The sequence below is a fragment of the Macaca mulatta genome, chromosome 8, assembly GCF_049350105.2.
Source record: "Macaca mulatta isolate MMU2019108-1 chromosome 8, T2T-MMU8v2.0, whole genome shotgun sequence".
NCBI classification, from domain to species: Eukaryota; Metazoa; Chordata; class Mammalia; order Primates; family Cercopithecidae; genus Macaca; species Macaca mulatta.
In genome coordinates this window covers 128,709,369-128,730,881 of record NC_133413.1, presented here as the reverse complement: position 1 = coordinate 128,730,881, position 21,513 = coordinate 128,709,369, and the positions used below count along the sequence as shown (strand labels likewise).

Below are 21,513 nucleotides of genomic sequence, written 5' to 3'. Positions count from 1 at the left end.
AGAGTGCAACATGTTGAAAAACAATCCACGTTTTTCAGCCAGTGTCACACAGAACTCCTTCCCTTGCTGACTAGGAGTTTCTGACCTTTTCATGATTGGAACAGGGTGAAGGGAGGGAAGTGGGTCAGGAAAGTTCTTACTTGATGAATACAGTCATAAGCTGACCCTTGCTCTTGAGGGCTGGCAACCGTTTGCTCTTTGATGTTTCTTTAGACACTGCCACCCTCCCACCATCCCCATTACTGGAGGTGACTCACCTATGGCAAATGCATCTGTGCCTTTGTACAAGTTTATGTTTCTGGAATACTCATGGTATATATTTTTGAATTATGCTTTATGGTTTATACTCATAGTATTCCAGCAGTGCTCCAGCTTTATGACTGAGGTGTGTTTTTACTTTTAAGGGGCCTCCCTGGATAGCCCTTCACTTCTCCATACTAACTTTCTCATGCAAGATGGCCCAGCTCTTACCCACAAGAAATGCTACTGTAGCCCTTGCCCTGACACACTTGGGGGCAAACTGTCCCCAGCATCAAAATCTCTCATTTAGTCAGCCAACAGAGCAGTTAGCTAACCACAGCTTCAGGCTCTTTAGATTTCTCACTTTCTCCCTCAAGCTCCTGGAGACACATATCACCTTGTTTGAGGGTCCTTTGAAGCCCCCTCCCCAGAGTTGGGGTCAGAAAGGAGTGCCGCCTTCTCTCCCTCAAGCAAATACAAGCAATTTAATATTTTTTTATTTCAATAGCTTTAGGAATACAAGTGGTTTTTGGTTATATGGATGACTTATATAGAGGTGAATTCTGAGACTTTAATGCACCCATCACCCAAGTAGACTACACGGTATCCAATATGTAGTTTTATATCCTTCACCCACCTCCCACTATCCCGAGTCTCCAAAGTTCTTTATATCACTCTGTGTGCCTCTGTGTATTCATAGCTTAGTTCCCACTTATAAGTGAGAACATATGGGTATTTGGTTTTCCATTTCTGAGTTACTTCACTTAGAATCATGGCCTCCAGCTCCATCCAAGTCGCTACAAAAGACATTATGTCATTCCTTTTTATGGCCGAGTAGTATTCCATGGTGTGTGTGTGTGTGTGTGTGTGTGTGTGTGTGTGTGTGTGTGTGTGTATAGGTAGATAGATACACATACACGTCCCATATTTTTTTAATCTACTCATTGGCAATTGTGAATTGGGCTGCAATAAACATGTGTGCCTGTGTCTTTTTCATATAATAACTTCCTTTGGGTAGATACCCAGTGGTGAGATTGCTGGATCAAATGGTATATCCACTTTTAGTTCTTTAAGATATCTTTATACTGTTTTCCATAGAGGTTGTACTAAATTACATTCCCACCAGCAGTGTGTAAATATTCCCCTTTCACCACAACCATACCAACATCTATTGTTTTTTGACTTTTTAATAATGACCATTCTTACAGGAGCAAGGTAGTATCTCATTGTAATTTTAATTTGCATTTTCCTGAAATTTAGTCATGTTGAACTTTTTTTTAATACATTTTTTGGCCATTGGTACATCTTCTTTTGAGAAGTATCTGTTCGTGTCATTTGCCTGCTTTTTGATGAGATTATTTGTTTTCTTCTTACTGATTTAATGCAAGCAACTTAAGAGATGAAGGACTCTTGCCTACTTTTCTTTATTGAAAATCTCCCTCTAAAACTTCTTCATTGAAGTATAACACAGGAAAGTACACCTATATTAATTGTACAGTTCACCAAACATTTACAATTTGAATACCTACGCAACAAGCACCCAGATCATGAAATAGAACATTACTAGCACACCAGAAGCCTTTCTTGTTGTACCCTTCCAGCTATTATCCCCCAAAGATAAATGCCAGATTCTAATAATAAGAGTAGCTTCAACTGCTTTTGTACTTTATATAAACAGAATTGTACATTATGTACTCTTTGTATCTTCCTTCTTCAACAATTTCATCATGAGATTCATTTATGTTGTCTGAAGTTCTAGATCATTTATTCGTTACTCAAAATTATTCAACATGTGAGCATCCCATAATTTATGCATTCCATAATTCTGATATTTAAGTAGTTTCCGGTTTAGGACTACTCGACTATAACTGGACATGTCTTTGGGTGAACACATTTATGCATCTCTGGTGGCACATACTCAGGGTGGGTTTGCTGGGCCACAGGTCAGGTAGATTGTATTAATGCTAATTTGCTTGGGCTACCACAACAGAGTACCCTAGACTGGATAACAAGAGACATTGATTTTCTTACAATTCTGGGAATTGGAAATCTGAGATCTAGGTGTCTGTAGAGGTGGTCTCTCCTGAGGCCTCTCTCCTTTGCTTGTAGATGGCCGTCTTCTCCTTGTATCCTTATATGGCCTTCCCTCTGTGGATGTTTGTGTACAAATTTCCTCTTCTTATAAGAACATCAGTCATATTGGATTAGTGCCTATCCTAATCACCTCATTTTAATTTAATTACCTCTTTAAAGTTCCTGTCTCCGCCAGGCATGGTGGCTAACACCCGTAATCCCAATGCTTTGGGAGGCCAAGGCAGGAGGATCACTTGAGGCCAGGAGTTCAAAACCAGCCTGGGCAACAGAGTGAGACTCCATCTTTACAATAAAAAAAAATTTTTTTTAATTAGCCAGGCATGGTGGACAGAGCGAGACCCTGTGGGGGTTAGGATTTCAATGTATGAATTTTGCAGGGAGTGGACACAATTCATTCCATAACACATATGTTCAGCTTTAGTGGATTCTTCCAGTGCCTCCAAGTGGTTGTACCAATTAATACTCCTTCCAGGAGTCAAAGGGAGTTCTAATAGTTCCACATCCTCCCCAAATACTTGATATTTTGTGTTTTTTGTTTGTTTGTTTGTTTGTTTGTTTTGAGACAGAGTCTTGCTCTGTCACCAGGCTGGAGTGAAGTGGCACGATCTCAGCTCACTGCAACCTCCGCCTCCTGGATTCAAGCAATTCCCCTGCCTCAGCCTCCCAAGTAGCTGGGACTACAGGTGTGCGCCACCACCCCCGGCTAATTTTTTTTTTATTTTCCTAGATGCAGGATTTCACCATGTTAGCTAGGATGGTCTCGATCTTCTGACCTCGTGATCTACCTGCCTCGGCCTCCCAAAGTGCTGGGATTACAGGCATGAGTCACCTCACCCGGCCAACCTCCGAACTTTTATATGCTCTTGATATGGCTGAGGGTCAAGATAATGGAACTGGTTTTCACACCTCCCTTACAAACCTTGTGTGGTAGTCATCTACCTCCTTTCAGTATGTGGTATCTGTTGCCTTCAAGTATCAGGGAAACTTCCCTTTGAACCAGCACGTGAGATAGTTCTAGAATTTTTGCTTGTTTTTAATGCCATTAGACAGAAAAATAAGCTGACAATGTTTGTATCGTTCATTTTATTTTTGAAATTTGTCCCTTCTCCAGCATTTCAAGAGTAACTCACATCAAAAAGAAGATGGTAACAGAAATCTGTAAGCAGTTAGATCTCTTCATTCGGATGTTAGGACTGCAGCTCTCAGGGGGAAAGCTGGTAATAACTCCATTCAGCAGATGCTGCCCCCAACAACCGGCACCCCCTAGGAGTTTCTAACAGTCCCACAGTGGTGGACGCTTTTTCAGCCTGCAGCAGTTTTTCCTTCCTCAGCCCCTTCCTAGGTGGGTAGATCAGCTTTGGGTTCCCTGCACTGTCCCTAATGGGAGGCTTCTGGAAGGTTTTTTTTTTCTAACCTTCTGATGGCATCTAAAATGCTGTGAGGTTTATTCCAAAAGAACTATTTTAGGACACTTATCCCGAGTCCTCAAGGAACCACATATGAGTTACAAGTCTATGGTTCATCACTCTCACTTCCCATGATCCCATTCCCAGTGCCTAATTCATGACAGAATCCATGGCTCTCTCTTGGCTCAGAGAAACTTCTTCACCCAACAGATGCCTTACAAAGGGTAAGGTGATGGATCTTTCACTCTCTCCTGGGAAAATCTAAACTCAGGAATGTAGGAGATCTGGGGGAAGCTGTTCATGCAAATTAGGGTAATAGCCTATAATTTCAAGGTGAATATCTATATTGACCTGATATTTTGATTATGTGTGGTTAAGTTTATCTTTAGGTTTCAGAGTTTTAAAACTCGAACACAGGAATAAGACTTTCCACTTTTTGGGAGTCTTGTTATTGTTGTTTCAGATGAGATACAAAAAGCAGTTGAGAAATTCACCAAGAGTAAATGGCAGTGGTTCCATGTGAGCATGTCTCCATAAGAATGAAACACCAAATCAGTCTTCTAAAGATTTTGGTCAGAAAACAGAGGACAAGAATCTTTCCGAGAGGCGAGATAACATAGTTATCAACTAAGCATGGGTAGGAAGACACTTGGTAAATATGTACATGAAATTAGTTTTATTAATCTACTTACTGCATAAGGCAGAAATAAAGTTTTTAAGAAGTTTCTTTTCTTTAAAAAGAATGCTGTTGGGCATTTGTCCCAGAAAAATAAAAACCTATGTTCATACAAAAACCTGTATAATAATGTTCATAGCTGCTTTATTTGTAATAGCCAAAGACTGGAAACAATTCAATCTCCTTCAGTGGGTGTAAGGTTAAATAAACAGTGGTACATCCATACCATGGTGTACGATTTTGCAACAGAAAGGAACAAACTACTGAAACATGGCAACAAACTGGAAAAATCTCACAAGAACTATGCTGAGTGGAGAAAAAGCCAATTTCAAAAGGTTATATACTCTATGATTCTATGTATATAACATTCTTGAAATAACAAAATTATAGAGATGGCAAAAAAATATTATTGGTTGCCAAGGGTTGGGGATGGTGAGTGAGTGATGGATGTGGCTATGAAAATATAGCACAAGGAAATCCTGTAGGTAATGGAACAGCTGTGTATCTTGATTGCACAAAACCACATATGTGATAAAATTTCATAGAAATACACACACGTACACAAACACACACACACAAGTGCTTGTAAAATTGATTGATTATACAAATGTGAGTTTCTTCATTTCATATACACAGGACCTCCCTGTACATTTATCTGCAACTTCCTGTGAATCTATAATTATTTCAAAATAAAAAGTTAAAAAAAGAAGAAAGCTGGTGTATTTTATATCTTCAGGTTTCCACTGGCAACCACTGAGTCACATTACCCTGCTTAACAAATGGTATTTCAATTTTATTTTATGCTATAGAATTTATGAATTAAAATAGTTTAGCAGATACAGAAAAAATATATAGAAAATGCCAAGCCTATATTTGTTCCTTGATTTTAAATTAATGAGGATAGTGAGATCTGGAATTAGGAACATTTAAAGACGTTTAGAATTACACTTTATTTTACATTTGAGCAAGATTAAAGACACAAATCACCTCCTCAAGAACCTTCACTTTAAATCTCTTTCAAGTAAAAATTCAGAATTATTCATCAGCATGAGATCCCCCTCTGTCTCCTCTCTCTCCTCTACACACACACACACACACACACACACACGCACATGTCAAAAAATAGCCAAATTTCAATACTAGATAATCACTAAATTTCTATCAGAAATGAAAACCTTTATACATTTCAATGTTTGTTCTTTCCATTAAATCATAGAAACCAGGGTAAATATTTAAGACTTAGGAAAAAATGCAAAAATGGGATCACAGGAGATGTTCTCTTCAGAGGTGTATAAACTAACTATCTCTGGTTCACTTCTACCCCCAGTCACCACTATCTGCTTGGAGGAACCATATTGCTTTTTTTAGTCTCTTGTTATACATTCTGTCTGCTGTACCAAAAGGTCCCAATATAGCATGCTTTCTATAGACAGAGAGAATTCTTTGTTAATTTCCACATACTTCTTGATAAACTTTAGCACTTTGGTGTTGCCAGTAGAGTCACTGCAGGCAGGTACCTGCAGGAAAGGAGTAGGGAAGATTGGCAGGTCTCACATTCACATCCTGGAGGAACTCCAAAATGACCACTGCAGCTGTTGCTTTGTACTTGGCCAAGTGGACACATAAAAGTGAAGAAAATCCAGAATAAGTTCTCTCAAATTATAAATTAGCAAGTTGCCATCAGATGATCTAATTTTCCTGCCTGATGCTCTCACAACTGCATGCCATCAGAGTTTTGAACTAATATGTCAATACAGGGGCATAAAGTGGCTTATATTCCACATGGATTTCTAGTTTGGATGTGTGAGTGTTTTGAAGAGAAAATACCTTCCTTAAATCCCACAGCAGACATGTGACAGAGAGGGCATCTCTTAAATACTTCCATTCATGGTTTTGTACCAGTGGCTCTTGATGGAGGGAAAACTCCCATTTTGAGACCTATATAATATAATCTCCTCTTTGTGGATGCAAATTCTCAGTTTTTTTCTATGGTTGTCTCCCTACCAATGTGGTTTTGTCATCTTAAGAAAGGACAAGATTCCTTAGTAGTAGCTATGGGAATACTGTTATTTCATTTAATACCAAGTCAAGGTAACTAAGTTTCCCTTGCTCAGTCTCTATGTTATCTGTGAGTTTAGTCTGGAAAGATCAGGGATTTTGAAGTTAGCCCTTTGGACCCAGCTCTGATTCTTACTAGATGATTCTTACTTGGACTCACTATTAACCTTTCTAAACCTCAATTTCCCCAATTGCACACTTTAGATAAAATCATTATCAAAAAGGTTGTTGTATTAGATATAACACATTAAAAATACACAGAGCATGTCCTGCATGGATATTCACTCTACAAGTGGTTTAATAAAAGCTGTAGTTGCCGATGGTCATGGTGGGGATGGTAGAAGCATATTTAAACGAGGAGGAGAAAAGACTACCCCATATCAAATGATATTCTAAGACAATATATAAATAAATGTTGTAAAGGCTATAAGAGTTTAGACAACAGAACAAAAGAGAAGAGGAAGAGGTCCTGTAAATACTCATAAGATGGGACGTGATCTGGGCCTGGAAGGATGTGAAGATCAGAGGCACGGAGGGGATGAGGATGGCCTTTCAAGTAAAAATCGGCAACAGAGGCTGGAACTGACAGATTTTGTCTATGAACTTCTGAAGCATTCAGAGACAGGCATAGTGTAGAGCAGCAGTCAGAGGGTATTTATATTTGATGCAAGAACAGATAAACAGCCAAAAGCTCTGCAAAGCCATATAACATGATAAAAGTAGCAATTGCTAAAGATTAAGAGGGCACTGCAGGGTGTGTAGGAAAAGGGAGAGACCTCTACATGGTGATGAAAATAATCCAGATATGAGATGGTGAAAATGTGTAAAGGTGTAGTGATCCCAGGAATGAAGAGGAAATAGCAAGATGCAGGCACATTTCTAAGGCAAAATAAGATGGAGGAGGCCAACTGATGTCAAGCCCAAATATGAGAAGAATCATAGGATGGCAGTAAAGACAGAACACTGAAGAGAAGATACATAATTAACTGCCTTTTGGACCTATTGAGTGTGAGGTCATAGTAAAATATAAAACCAGAAGTAATTGACACACTGTTGGAGATATGATTGGAGGTGTTTAAGGGAATTAATTAGAGAAAAAGCCTTTGTGGTCAAAAAAAGGATGGTGATTATTGAAATCAAGTGAAAAAGTAGCTTTTCCAGGGAGAGAAAATAAAGAGCTGAGGAAAACAGAGTTTCTGAGAAGGATGGGTATGGTGCAGAGACGGAAGAAGAAAAATAAGCCAACTAAGAAAACCAAAAAGAACATTCTTTTCTGAGAGACTTAATAAGGCCAAGGACACTATATAGAATCCAAGTGCACATGAGCCTCAGAATTTATGTCTTGTTTTTTCAATCACCTAGGCCTGCTTCAAAATTAGTCTGAAACTTTGGATAAGCCTAGCATAAGTATATCTTACAGAGATGCTCTAAACAGGGATCAGCAAACTTTCTATAAAGGGTTAGATAGTAAGTGTTTCATGCTTTGTGGGCCAGAGAGTTTCTGTTGCCACCACTCAACTCTGCTGTGGTAGCACAAAAGCAACCGTAGACATATGTAGATGAATATGTGTTTGGCTGTGTTCTAATAAAACTTTATTCATCAAAAAACGTAGTGGGCTAGATTTGGCCACAGGCCATAGTTTGCTAGCCCTTGCTCTCAAATGTATATGACCCTAACCCAAGTTTCATTTTTTTTCTTCTGAAATCCTTTTATCATATAAGGAAGCAGTGCTATATTAAAAAGGGTAAGGATTTCGAAGGCTGCAGATTTTCCCTGCAATCTGATAACAGCTACTAGATCCTGTATCAGATGCTTTGAGCAGTTTGCTAAATCTTTCTGAGCCTCGCCTTTGTACTTGTAAAATGAGACTAATTATCCTGACTTCATAGAGCTGTTGTGAGAATTAATGAGGTAACAGACAACATTTAGGGCATGGTGGAGACTAGCCAAATGCTTATTCCTATAAACATGCATTAAAATATTTCTGCTATGTCATAGATGCCATTCAAGACAGAGGATACAAAGATAAAAAGATACAGACCCTGCCCTCAACAAACTTTGTATCTGGTAGGAATATCAGTCAGGGCTCAGGTGAAGGAAATAGAAACCACGTGAGTTATTTTCAACAGAAAGTAGATAATATAGGGAATTAGATGCTTACAAAATTGTTGGAAGGGCTAGAGGAGGTCCAGGTTCTTTTCTGGCATTCTAGAAATGACTTCTGAACAAGACCACCCATCTGGCATTGTGAGGACAGCAACTCTCTCTCTGCCTCAACAAGGGAAGGTAAGAATTCAAGAGAGTACTAGGGAAATCATTGAAGTCAAGAGCATACCCACCTAAGCAGTAATCCAGGGATCAGAAAACCACCACTATTGCAACTGCCTCTGGATACTCATGTAGTCCTGGCTGTTCCTCAGAGCTCTGCCACAGAAAACTTAGTGTCTTCACAGCTGTGGATGTGCAGCCTCCACCTCACTTTCTCTATCCAAATATCAAAAAAGACGATCTAATTTGCTGAACCTACAATCTAGCTGCAAGGGAGTCTTGCGAATTTAGTTTTTGGCTTTACAGCCTCTTCAGTACAATGAGGCACACTAGAGACAGACTAGAACAGCTATTGAACACCACATACTCATCAAGGTAGAAAAACAAGCAGATAAACCAACAATATTAGGTCTGAGGCATGAGTGGGAAAAAAAGGAGACCAAAGGAAACAGCACAAAGGAAGGAGTGATTTTTTTTGTAATTACAGAGGCAATATCTGGGGTTGAAGGATAAATAGAGTCTCAAGAGCACATAGTAGAAAAATATCCTGAGCAGGAAAAACAGCATCGGCAAAAATGTTAGTGCCTCTTCCTGTGCTTATTCTTGAAAGTGACAACAAACATCTTGGGTGTAAATTTCTTGTTCTATAAGGAAAGTAGGGGAAGCTTTAAAGCTTTCTTTCCTTTAATAATTATTAAGTACCTTCAATGGTCATATATATATATATATATATATATATATATATATATATATATATTTGTGTGTGTGTGTGTGTGTATATATATACCATTGAATACTACTCAGCCATAAGAAAGGACGAAATAATGGCGTTTGCAGCAACCTGGATGGAATTAGAGACCATTATTCTAAGTGAAGTAACTCAGGAATGGAAAACCAAACATTGTATGTTCTCACTCATAAGTGGGAGTTAAGTTATGAAGATACAAAGGCATACAATGGACTTTGGGGGCTCGGGAGAAAGGGTGGGAAGGGGGTGAGGGATACAAGACTACACGTTGGGTATAGTGTACACTGCTCAGGTGATGGGTGCGCCAAATCTCAGAAATCTCTACTAAAGAACTTATTCATGTAAAGAAGCACCACCTGTTCCCCAAAAACCTATTGAAATAATTATAATAAAAGATTTAGGAATCAAGAAAGATCTTATCCTTGAGGTCTTTGTATTACTTAAAATTTGGGTTTTTCCTAGAAGTAATCACTTGAATTATATTGATTATTTCCACAAGCATGACCATAATCAAAATAAATTTTAAGAACATTTATAGGATGGTGTGACTAGCAGGATACAGAATAAAATGGGGAGAGGCTGGAGGCGTGTTAAGCAGCTATTAGAACTTGCCATCTGTGCAGTAGAGAGGTCTGAACTGAGTTGTGATGGAGAAAGTAGAAAAAAAATATGTGTACAACATATTCCTTTTTGAAATGGAAGACTTTTTTTCCTATTCAAGCCTGAAAAATAAGTGACATCGACTTTTCAACATCTTTATTTTCAAGAATTTTACTCACACATTTAGCTGGGAATATACTGTGTGATGATGGCCCTGATGCCTGGTAGAAGGAGTGAGTATTGCTCATATCTCAGCACCAACATTTACCAGTTCTGCTGGGGTCAATTACTTAATTTCTGAAACTCATTTTCCTCCTCTGCAAAATGGGAGTGAAGCAGTGCCTAATGTGAAGCAGTGCCTAATATATAGGGTAGTTGTGGAAATTAAGAGTATTCATGTAAAGTTCTCAGCACAATACCTTGCGCTCATACAGTAAGCGTCCTGGTATCATTGCCATTGTCATCATCACCATCATCACAATTATTATGTGAGGAAGGTGAAGTGAGGGGGTGTAGAAGAGTGGAAAGAGGAAGACTCAGAGCCAAACAGCCTGTACTAGGTTCCTGGCAAGAAACAAATGGAATGCTCAAATGACTGAGTGATTTGGAGAATTTAATGAAGAAATGGTTGCGTTTACAAAATTAAGGACAAGCCCTATAGAGAAACAAAAGGTTAGCATACTACCTCATCCTAGCTAGAGAGGAAAACAGGAATTACCAGTTATCAGCATGAGGCCTGATGTTCTCTCTAGCAGAAGGGGAACAGTTACAGGAACTTGGAAGAAGACAGTCATATGGAAAGAGGACTGTCACAAGGGCTGTGACATTTGGTCAAGGACAGCAGCCATGGCCACCTGCAGTGAAGGAGTCTGGGGGAAGAAATACCCTGACCTTGCCTTTCTCCTCCTTTCCAGTCTTCTCCCAGCACTTCACATTGGCAGAACCCAACCCAAACAAAAGCCAGAGGCAGAGCATCCCTTGAGGCATTCTGTACAGGTCAGCATCTAGGAGTGCAAAGCATGATGAAGAAGGGTATAGAGCCAAACTCTACAGAGAAAAACAGAATGTATTTAGCACACACACCCCCAGCTTTGAAACTGCATTGTAACTTTAGGCAAATTGCTTAATTTCTCTGAGCCTCAGGTTGCTCACTGTAAAACAAGGGTAACAATAATAATTATGCAGGTTTATTGTAAGCAGAAACTAAGATGATGTCTGAATTATACCTAGCAGAGCCCCAGGCATGTGGTAGACATCAATTAATGTTCTCTAATCCCACCCCCAGCTGATGACAGCTCTCTTCACTTGTGGCTGCTTTATAGCCTTTATGAGCTCCCCAGAAGCAATGTTTCTCATCATGTGGTCCATAGACCATGTGCTTTAGAGGCATCTGGGGTCCTTTTGAACAGACAGCTTATGGCCCCCACCCCATCCTACTAAATCATGAGTGGAAGGATATGAATCTTCATTTCAGACAAACTTCCCCAAATGATTTTCACACACAATAACATTTGGGAGCCACCATTCCAGAAGTCCACATTTCTAATTGATGCCCACTTGAGTAAAATATAGGTGAGATTTATGTATGCTTGGCAGTCATTAGGTGCAGTGACAGCCCATCAGCTCTATGAAGAGGGGCTAGCAGACTAGGACACTAATGGCCTGTTTTGTGATGTTAGGTCATGCTGGTTCTCCATTTTACTGACTTTATTAATACCCAAGGAACAATGTTCCCAGGCTTTTAATTAAAAATTCCCTAACATTCAGGCTTTAATCATTTTCTAGGTTGGATATCAGCTTGGTCAGTGGCCAGATCTTACCCTGCTTTCAGAGAAAACTTAGTAGGTAAAGCAGAAGCTGTTAAAAGGATTAAAGCTTTTTGAAAGCTTCACAGATGAGCATACATCGATTCCAAATATAAACAGGAGAAGGCAAAAACTTAGCATAAGATCGGAAGATCAAGGACCTTGCTTTAATGAAGTAAGGAAAGGTACAAGAAAGTTCATCAGCAGTCTAGGACAGACACAGAGCTCATGATTTGGATCCTGAATTGGTTAGGATTCAGCTGCAATAAGCACAGACTCAAAATAGCAGCAACTTAGACAAAAGAGAATTTTATTTGCTGCTCATGTAAAATTGCAAAGGTAGGAAGAGCAGGGCTGGGGTGGTGGCTTTACTCCACAGAGTTCTCAAGGACTCAGGTTCCTTCTAGCTTTTGGTCCTGCCCTCCCTAGAATGAGGTCCTTGTTCTCATGTTCCAGGATGGAGCTCCAGTGGTCACATTTATGCTCCAAGCCACAGGAAGAAGAGGGGAAGAAGGTACAGAGGGTATGGAACAGCTAACTTTTAAAGAAGGTTTAGAGTCGTCCATCCAGCACATCTGATTCCATCACTTTTGCCAGAACTTGTTCACATGGCCATGCTAAACTATAAAAGAGGCTGAGAGGCAGAATCACAGCTAAATATTATTATTAGATGGATTATATATTGAGGACAACCAGGAGTTACTACCACAGGTTCTATGGCCTAAGAAACTTTGAACCTTCTCTTTCCAGTAGAAGATTCATCAGTGAGGTTCTAGTCAGGAACACAGATGCCACTCCAGGTGTTTTTAAATGAAGGAACATAATGCAGGGAATTGACAGCACAAATGATAAAAGAGCTGAATATTGAAACTGCGAAAATGAGGCAGCCCAGAAATTAGCAACAGTAGGAAGTTTCTACCTTCCCTGAAGCTAGAAGGACAAAGGACAAGGCAGAAGCTCGAAGTAACAGGCTGCCTGGCAGAACTTGGAACCCAGTGAACTATTGCAGTAGGAGCTGGAACCAGGAGGAGATGCAGCCACTGCCGAAGACGCCACCAGAAGCAAAGTGACATATAGAGAGGGATATTCCCTGTTCTGCTCCTTGGCTTCCTTCCAGTGCTTCACATTGGCTAAAACTACCCGGAAGGTGTAGCACAAGGGAGTCTAGGCAGTGTCATCCCGTGCAGACATAGTAGGCAAAGAAGGAAAAAGCACGGATCTAAAACCAAACAGGTAAGTGACTGGAGCAACACCCAAACCTACGTTGTGGACCTGGATAGATTAGTAATCACTGGGACCTTTCTAGACATTATTTCTGGATGAAGTTGATACATTTGTAAACAAAAGAGGGTCCTTCTATGGAAAGCAGGGACTCAAACTTGTACACCAATGTTCACAGCAGTATTATTCACAATAGACAAAAGGTGGAAACAGTCCAAATGTCCATCAACAGACAAATGGGTAAACAATATGTGGTATATACATGCAATGAAATAAAAGTCTGATTCGTGCTATAACACAGATACATCTTGAAAACATGCTACGTGAAATAAGCCACACACAAAAGGACAAATATGATTCCACTTATATGAGGTACCTAAGTTAGGCAAATTGATGGAAACAGAAGGTAGAATACAGCTTGTCTGGGGCTGAAGGGTAGAGAGCAATGGAGAATAATTATTTAACAGGTTCAGAGTTTCTACTTGGGATGAAAAAGTCCTGAAAAGGGATAGCAGTGATGGTTACACAACAGTGTGAACGTACTTAATGCCACTGAACTGTACTTTTTTTTTTCTTGAGGTGGAGTCACCCTTGCCCAGGTTGTAGTGCAGTGGTGCGATCTCGGCACACTGCAACCTCCACCTCCCAGGTTCAAGCAATTTTTGTGCCTCAGCCTCTCGAGTAGCTAAGATGATGGGCACCCGCCACCACGCCTGTCTAATTTTTGTATTTTTAATAGAGACAGGGTTTTATAATGTTGGCAATGCTGGTCTCGAATTCCTGACTTCAAGTGATGCACCCACCTCAGCCTTCCAAAGTGCTGGGATTACAGACATAAGCCACTGCACTTGGCCTGAGCTGTACATTTTTGAAAGGTTAAAGTAGTATTTTTTAAGTTCTAAAAGATGTCTTATTTATATTTTTTTAAATTTATTTACTTTTTTTTTTTTTTTTTTTGAGACAGAGTCTCATTCTGTTGCCCAGGCTAGAGTGCAGTGGTGCAATCTCAGCTCACTGCAACCTCCACCTCCCAGGTTCATACCATTCTCCTGTCTCAGCCTCTCGAGTAGCTGGGACTACAGGCTCATTCCACCACGCCCGGCTAATTTTTTTGTATTTTTCAGTAGAGACGGGGTTTCACTGTGTTAGCCAGGATGGTCTTGATCTCCTGACCTCATGATCCGCCCTCCTCAGCCTCCCAAAGTGCTGGGATTACAGGCGTAAGCCACCGGATAAGTCATTTTTAAAAAGAGGTTCTTACTCTTTTCAAATGTATTTACTGATTGAAAAATGCTTCTGGAGAAGATGAATATTGGTAATGAAATAATAGAAGCTGACTAACGGACAAAACAGTGGGATCAAAAGACTAGGAAGACTTAAAGACCAAAGCAAAACCCATCTCTGTTTCTAAAAATTGTTGTGACGTTTCAAAACACTTTCTCACAGACGAAATATTACCTCCCCCTCTCCCAAATTGAGCTTGATATGACCATGAAGCATAAGCATAACTTACTGTGAAAAAGCAAAGGCAAAATAAAAAATTCAGGAAGAATCTAGTGTCCTGTCTTTATAGGGAGCACCTGAAGACTTGGAATACGTAGCTTCACCAAAGAACAGGAGAAGAGCAGAGAACCCGGGCCCACAAGGCGTCCTTTGAAGGATGGAGACAACTAGGAAGGCTCGATTTCTGGGTACCGTGTGAACAGGGAATAGAGGGGAGTCAGGAAATACTCAGTTGTGTCAAAAGCAGCCCATAAATGTCATCAAGGATAAGCACTTGAACTTGGTTGTTGGCTTTTATAGTCAACAATGCTGAAGGTCATTGCCTGCTAAGGCGATTTCTGTGAAAGGAAGAGGAATTTAAACTGGAATGGGATGAGTAGAGCAGTCTTTTCTGCATTTCTTCCTTTGCTGGCTCAAGAGAAGCTGTAAACAAACCCTATTCCCAGAACTATGCTGACAACATTGATGATGGCGGCACACAAATTAGGAGGTAAACAAAACGCCATGTTAATTTCAGGCTCCATTAGAAACACAGTCAGGAAAAAAAAAAAAAAAAAAAGTCGACGTCTGCCAAACAGAAAAGGTCAAAATTAGAAAAGAAAGAAATTTTGTTTTTGAGATCCTAAGAACGCCCTGCCAACAATGAAGACAGAAGAGGATTTTGTTTCCTCTTTCTCTTTTGTCAATCAGAATTCTAAAACAAATGTTCTTGGTAATGCCTTCTCTAATCAGATACGTAAAGTAGAATATGGGCAGCATGTTCTTTCTTTCAGTAAATGAAACCATACAGTATTTGGGATATCACCACAGGATTCCATTCCAGAACCGTCTTCTATTTGTCCCTAATGTACAGTTGTTGATCTTGTTTATAAAAGCCTCCAGTAATGCTTATGACTTTGGCAGGATGCATAAGTACCATTCATCTGAAGACTCCACAACTTAAGTTGTCTCTGACATGAAATTGGCACATGTCTAAGAGACCTCAGGCCCTTTAATCCCTTTGTAGAATGTGTTGCATGCTCCAGATCAAGTCTAGGAAATGCACACATATCCTTCTCTTGCTTTCCTGTGTTGAAAGGGATGATACACAAATGAAAACAGATATCTTTTGTAAGTTATTTTTAATGTGATGGCAGTGAGCATTCTGGGTCTTTGATGATGGTTGAGTCTTCATTTGTAAATTTAAAGCCATATGTATTAACTTAGTTTCCTTCCAGGCATTTTATATTAGTGAATATCACATATGGCTTTATAATGCTCCAATACCAGATGCCTAGTTGCACTTTGATTTAATATATGCTGGGAGAAAAGATATATGAGAATTTCACTATAACTTTTTGCCTAGATAATAGGTCAGAGACTCTATCCCACCTGGAGGTAAAGGATTGGTCTTACTGATTTCTCAGACTTCTCTCTGGATTTTATGAGTCTATGCTATCTTTTTCCCAGAAGTATTAAGTTTGAAGGCTCAATCACCAAGTGCAATCAAAGCTACTTTTCCTCCCCCCAAAATTAAATAGACATTTTTAAACACACATACACATTTCAAGATAACAGAATTCCCTTTTGAGCGTGGAAATACAGCCATTGCTAAATTACATTACTGGACTGAACTCCAGGTATTAGTTACAGAGGAAAGTGAGAGATTGTAGGAGACTCTTTTCTTAGAACCGGGACATGGATTTCGGCCTGGATTTAGTTAAGTGTTGCTCATGGCACCATGCAGGCTGACATTTAATTATATTCGGTTTAGCCCTTTATTATATATCATCTCTTGTTATTCTCCAGATGTTTTAAATATGCTGGTCTTGTTTTCTCTAGCTCTGTTGTAAGCTCTTTGAGATCAGAGCTAATGTCACACAGCACATACTCAATAAACACATTATAAATGAATTTATGAGCAAAGGACTAAATGAATGTGGCTACAGATTCGGGATGCTACTGTTCACAATACAAGATGTGACCTTAAAAATTCAAGAAAAGTAAACAACTTGAGGGGAGGGGGTTTCCTTGTTGTTCCCTGAAAGGCATCCAAATTCTCCTGAAGCTCCCATGAATAAGATGGAGGTTTAATTTTTCTCTCTCTGGTCCTCTGCTCCTTTAATCTGCTCCAGAAAAACAGAAACAAAAACAAAAACAAACCTCTCAAACAAATCTCAAAGATCTGGTGCTAGAAAATGTTGTGATGAGTTTTACCTGAATCTAGTATCTGTGTATTTATATACTGGTCTTATTCTTAGCCCTAGCCTGAGCTTTTTAAATTTTCTCAGTTTTCACTGTCATCTTCTCAGTGTATTATCTTTGCCTTCTTTGTGACAGCCTATTAAGATACCTGTTGGAAATGAGATGTTTCTAAAATACCGGTTGTGGACTCTACCTGTAAGAATACCATACAGAATTAGTAGCAGTGATTCCATCTGAGAAGTGTGGAAATGCAGAAGAGTTTACTTTTATTCTGTATGTATCCATATGGATCACTTTTGTTCAGGAGCCTGTAAGACTTTCATAATTTAAAAACTAATGAAAAATAAAATATATCCATCATGACAGATGCCATTTTAGCAGGTCTGAAGAATAATTCATGAACTATTAGACAGTTTGCCTATGCATACGTTTACCGTAAACAGAAGTACGACTTGATTGTTTTAAGAGACAACATTTAATGAATCTAGTCCTCCAGGTTTCAAAGCAACTTGTGGGTGTCCGTGATTAAGTACTGCTTAGTGATTCATCCTGACATCTATTTATGGGCATATGATAGCTGAGCTGCTTTTGTATCTGTACCTTTTGCCTTTGAATGACCCACCCTCAGTGAGCATTTTAGTAAGAAAGAAACTGTTTCAGTCAATGGGTTAAGAGAACCATTTCCATCATGACAGCTTTTTGATTTTTCCGTCACTTTTTATTCTATATGGTGTTCACGGTTGTATAATAACACACATTGCATATTATAGGTCCCCATATTGACTATAGCTTGCTAATTATTCGCATCTAGTGACCCCACCACGTTTTGCTCTTTACATTTTCAAAAAGTTTTTCTTTCTCCTTAAGGTTTTTACGTAGTTTTTGTCCCAGGGTTTTATTCCCATCTTAGTCTATATAATCCTGCTTCTAATTTGTTGTTAGCATTTCTGCTCTGGCTTGTTTCGAGTTTCTGCAAATGGTTCAACTATTGCCAGTCATCTTTAAACCTTTTAACCTTTAAGAAATGCTTACAAGTACATAAAATTATTTGACTCCATAAATGAATGCTCAAAAATGCATACACTTTTTATAACCATCTTTATGCATCATGTTAAAATAGGTAAGATGTATTTACATTTGCACATTGTAGAAATTGAAGGTTTAATTCCCGGTAGACTAAATGCATACATACTCAGAAGAATATACAATTTTATGAACATGCACTACCTATCAGTAATGTGTAACATTTAAGAATTAACAAAAAAGATGTGAAAGAGACTGGCTAGATAATCACTTATGCTGGTAGTTCTCCAACTCTAATGTACACTGGAATTGCCTGAAGGGCCTGTTGGAACACTGATTGCTGAGCCACTGATCTGGTAGGTATTCATTGGAGCGTATGAATTTTATTCCTAACAAGATCCCAGTAGTTTCCAATGCTATTGATCTGGGATCACACACTGAAAACCACTGCCATCCTATTTCTCATCCTGAGCACTCAGAAAGACTACATTTCCCAGCCTCACCAAGTCACTGGGTTCTAGCCAGTGGTATGCATTCACCACTTCTCAACCTGACCATAAAATTCCCTGCATGGTCCTTCACTCTCTGTTGCCCCTTTCTTGGGCACTTCCGAAGGCCATGTATTGAAGATGGCAACTTGTCAAGACGGAAGGGGTCTAAAGATGTCTTAAGTTGATTTCAGAGAAACAAATATTAGAACAGAGAATATGAGAAACTACGAATGGTAGAAGAAGGGAGGGATAGGGAGAGATTTGTTAAAGGATACAAAATTACAGGTAGATGGGATGAATAAGTTCTAGTGTTCTATAGCACTATGGAATGACTGTAGTAAACAATAATATATAGTTTCAAATAGCTACAAGGAGGATATTGAATGTTCCTAACACGAAGAAATTATGAATGATTGAGATAATGGATATGCTAATCATGTATTGCATCATCTCTGTGTACCCCATAAATATGTACAGGTATTATATGTCAATTTAAAAAAATAAAGAAGGAAAACAAGGAATAAGCCTTTGTATAACAAGGAACTGAGGTGTAGGGGCAGCATTGCCAGACTTATCCCAATACACATGATTTTCATGTTGTAATGAGACGAACCATGCCCAGCTTTGAGGAAACTTTTATGATGAAAATTTGAGACGAGAATGAATCAATCTACCATTCACTACCCTACAACAACAACAACAAAAAAACACTAAGTTGGTTTAGATAGACTCAGCCTACAGCCATATGTCTGTAGGTCATGAAGAGATTTTTGCCAATTCTTGCTAAGATCTCCTAAATCCATCTTAGTATATTTTTGGATCATCTTTCATCTGAACTTTTCCAACTGCCTGCTCCTTAGATTCCTATATTATTTTCTCAAACTGGTGCTACTCACATCTTTGCTCCATGTTGGAAAAGAGACCCAGACACTTTTCCTCTCATTCAAAATCCATTCATTACCAGACAGCTCTGCCTTGCTGCCCTCTATTCCCCCTTTACCTTGTTCTGCCAATAAGGTCATCCCAGAACTTCTGACCCTATCTTGATTGGGACAGAATTTCCCCTTAGGCATCTTCAAAGTAAAACCAGTGGACGTATAGAGAACCGCATCTTTCATCACAGTCATATGTTGTTGAGAGCAGAGAGCCTGCCACATAATCCCTGTTTCTTAACCCTATAGCAAGTACTGCTTTTGCTGAATCTCTTACCCCTCTGCTTTCTCTGAACCCTGCCTAAATGTGCATGCTCCTCTTCCCTGCCTCCACCAACCTGGCTAAATCTGACCACTAGCCTACCTGGGGACTCTGAGCTCCCGGGCTCTGGTACCCTGTTAATTTATCAGTTCCCTCTAGACCTTCCCATGTATCATACCCTATGATTACAGGAGTCACTAGTCAAACTTCCTTCTGTTATGCAAATACATTATCATCACCTCTTTTGATGTCTCCCACTCACAGATGTGGACAAAAGGCAATGATTTTTCCCAAATATAAGAACATGTACTTCCTTTAACCCCTTTACTGCTCCACACTACCTTATATGAAACCAAAGCCCAAAGAATATATTAAAATAGACAAAACAGTGCTTATTATTCTGTTTATAAGCAAACACGTAAAAGAGAATTTCAATGTTAAAAAGAATATACCAACAAAATGTTTCAAAATACCAACTACTGTTCAAATATCATCTCAATATTACATATCAATTTATAGTTATTTAAATATGTTAATATTTGCCTGCTTACTCTATTGTACATTTATGGTTCATTTATTGAAACAATTCAAGCAAGTGTTGCTTGCAATTTTTGTTATTATAAATGACAATGGGATGAACATCTCTATGCCTAAATCTTTGTGCACATACCTTATATTTTTAGGTAGATTCTTAGCAGGTAAATTCCTTGATAAAAGTATATAAACAATTCATGTAAATGCTGCAAGAAGTAGCTAAAATAGTTAGAAATGGTTATGTCTGGGTAGCAGTTCACTAGGATAGGCAGAAATGGGGGATCAGAATCAACTGGGATTATCTAGCCAGTCTCACATCCTTTTAAAAAAAAATTCTTAAATGTTACAGATTACTGATAGGTAGTACATGTTCATAACATTGTATATGCCTCTGAGCATGTACATACTTATTCTACTGGAAATTCAGCCTACAATTTCTATAATGTGCAAAGGTAAACACATCTTACCTATTTTGATATAAACACAATGCATAAAGTTGTTTATAAGAAGTGCGTGCATTTTTGAGCATTTATTTATGGAATCAATTTTATGTACTTGTATTTCTTAAACGTTAAAAGGTTTGAAGATGTCTAGTAACAAATGAACGATTTGCCCATTTCCTATGAGCCATGCATTCAGCGAGGAACTATGCATGTATGTTTGACATTCACAACCAGGTAGGTGTGACCACACCCCACCTCTTGGGTAAGAAGGCTGAGGGCCAATGGGAGTATCACAAGGCAGGGAGCTGAAAGAACCTTCTCTCCAGCGTCATCTCACTGCTTTCCACTGCATTTGGGCTTTCCCACATTCGTTTTTTCTACTTCTACAATGCATAATGCTGTTTTCTATTATTACCACTGCATTTGGCTTGTTCTGTTTCTGTATTATGATAAAAATAAATATTACATTATTTTCAAAATTAATTTTTTTCAAAAATTATTTGTGAAAATTATGTGATTGTTTTCCCAAGGCACAATTACACATGTAAAAAAAAGTATATGAACATTTTAGAGAATCCATATTCTATACACATGAACAAACTGCCCTTCTGAAAATTTATAATAATTTACGAATCTCTCCCCTCAGGAGTATATAACATTGCCATTCCTGTGACAGCCTCTACAAAAAAAATTTTTTTAATCTTTTCTATTAGAGAATACAATTTTAATTGGCATTCATTTTACTAATAATGGCAAATTGTTTTCACATCTTATTTACTGGCATATATGTATCTTTTAAATGAACATACCAAAGTGTGTTTATCCAATGTATGCTGCTCCTGTGAAATTAGTCCCTTTGGAAGGTGGTGTCTCTATTCTAGTGACATGACCTTCTCTTAAACATTTGGGTAACTCTTCTTTTTGAGTGGCCATCAGGGCTTTAGTGACATTCTTTTGGATAGTCTTAGGATCAGTTATATCATCAAGTTGGGGACAAAAATACAGAGCAACTGCGTAGTGATAA

The 21,513-nt window shown here is 38.8% G+C and overlaps 1 protein-coding gene across 8 annotated transcripts in view; it reads left to right on the top strand.

The window, feature by feature from the left end:
* Positions 1-21,513, top strand: part of SAMD12 (sterile alpha motif domain containing 12) — a 467,280-nt gene that overhangs the window by 295,991 nt on the left and 149,776 nt on the right. Inside the window, exon 5 of one of the 8 annotated variants that reach the window (XM_077942865.1) lies at positions 12,353-17,153. The exons of 6 other annotated variants lie outside the window; for them this stretch is intronic. In XM_077942865.1, coding sequence (XP_077798991.1) covers positions 12,353-12,441 — 89 coding nt within the window. In that variant the 3' untranslated portion in view covers positions 12,442-17,153. Of the gene's footprint in view, positions 1-3,061; positions 6,888-12,352; positions 17,154-21,513 lie in introns of those variants that run through there. One more of the 8 variants, XM_077942867.1, reaches the window with a different exon arrangement.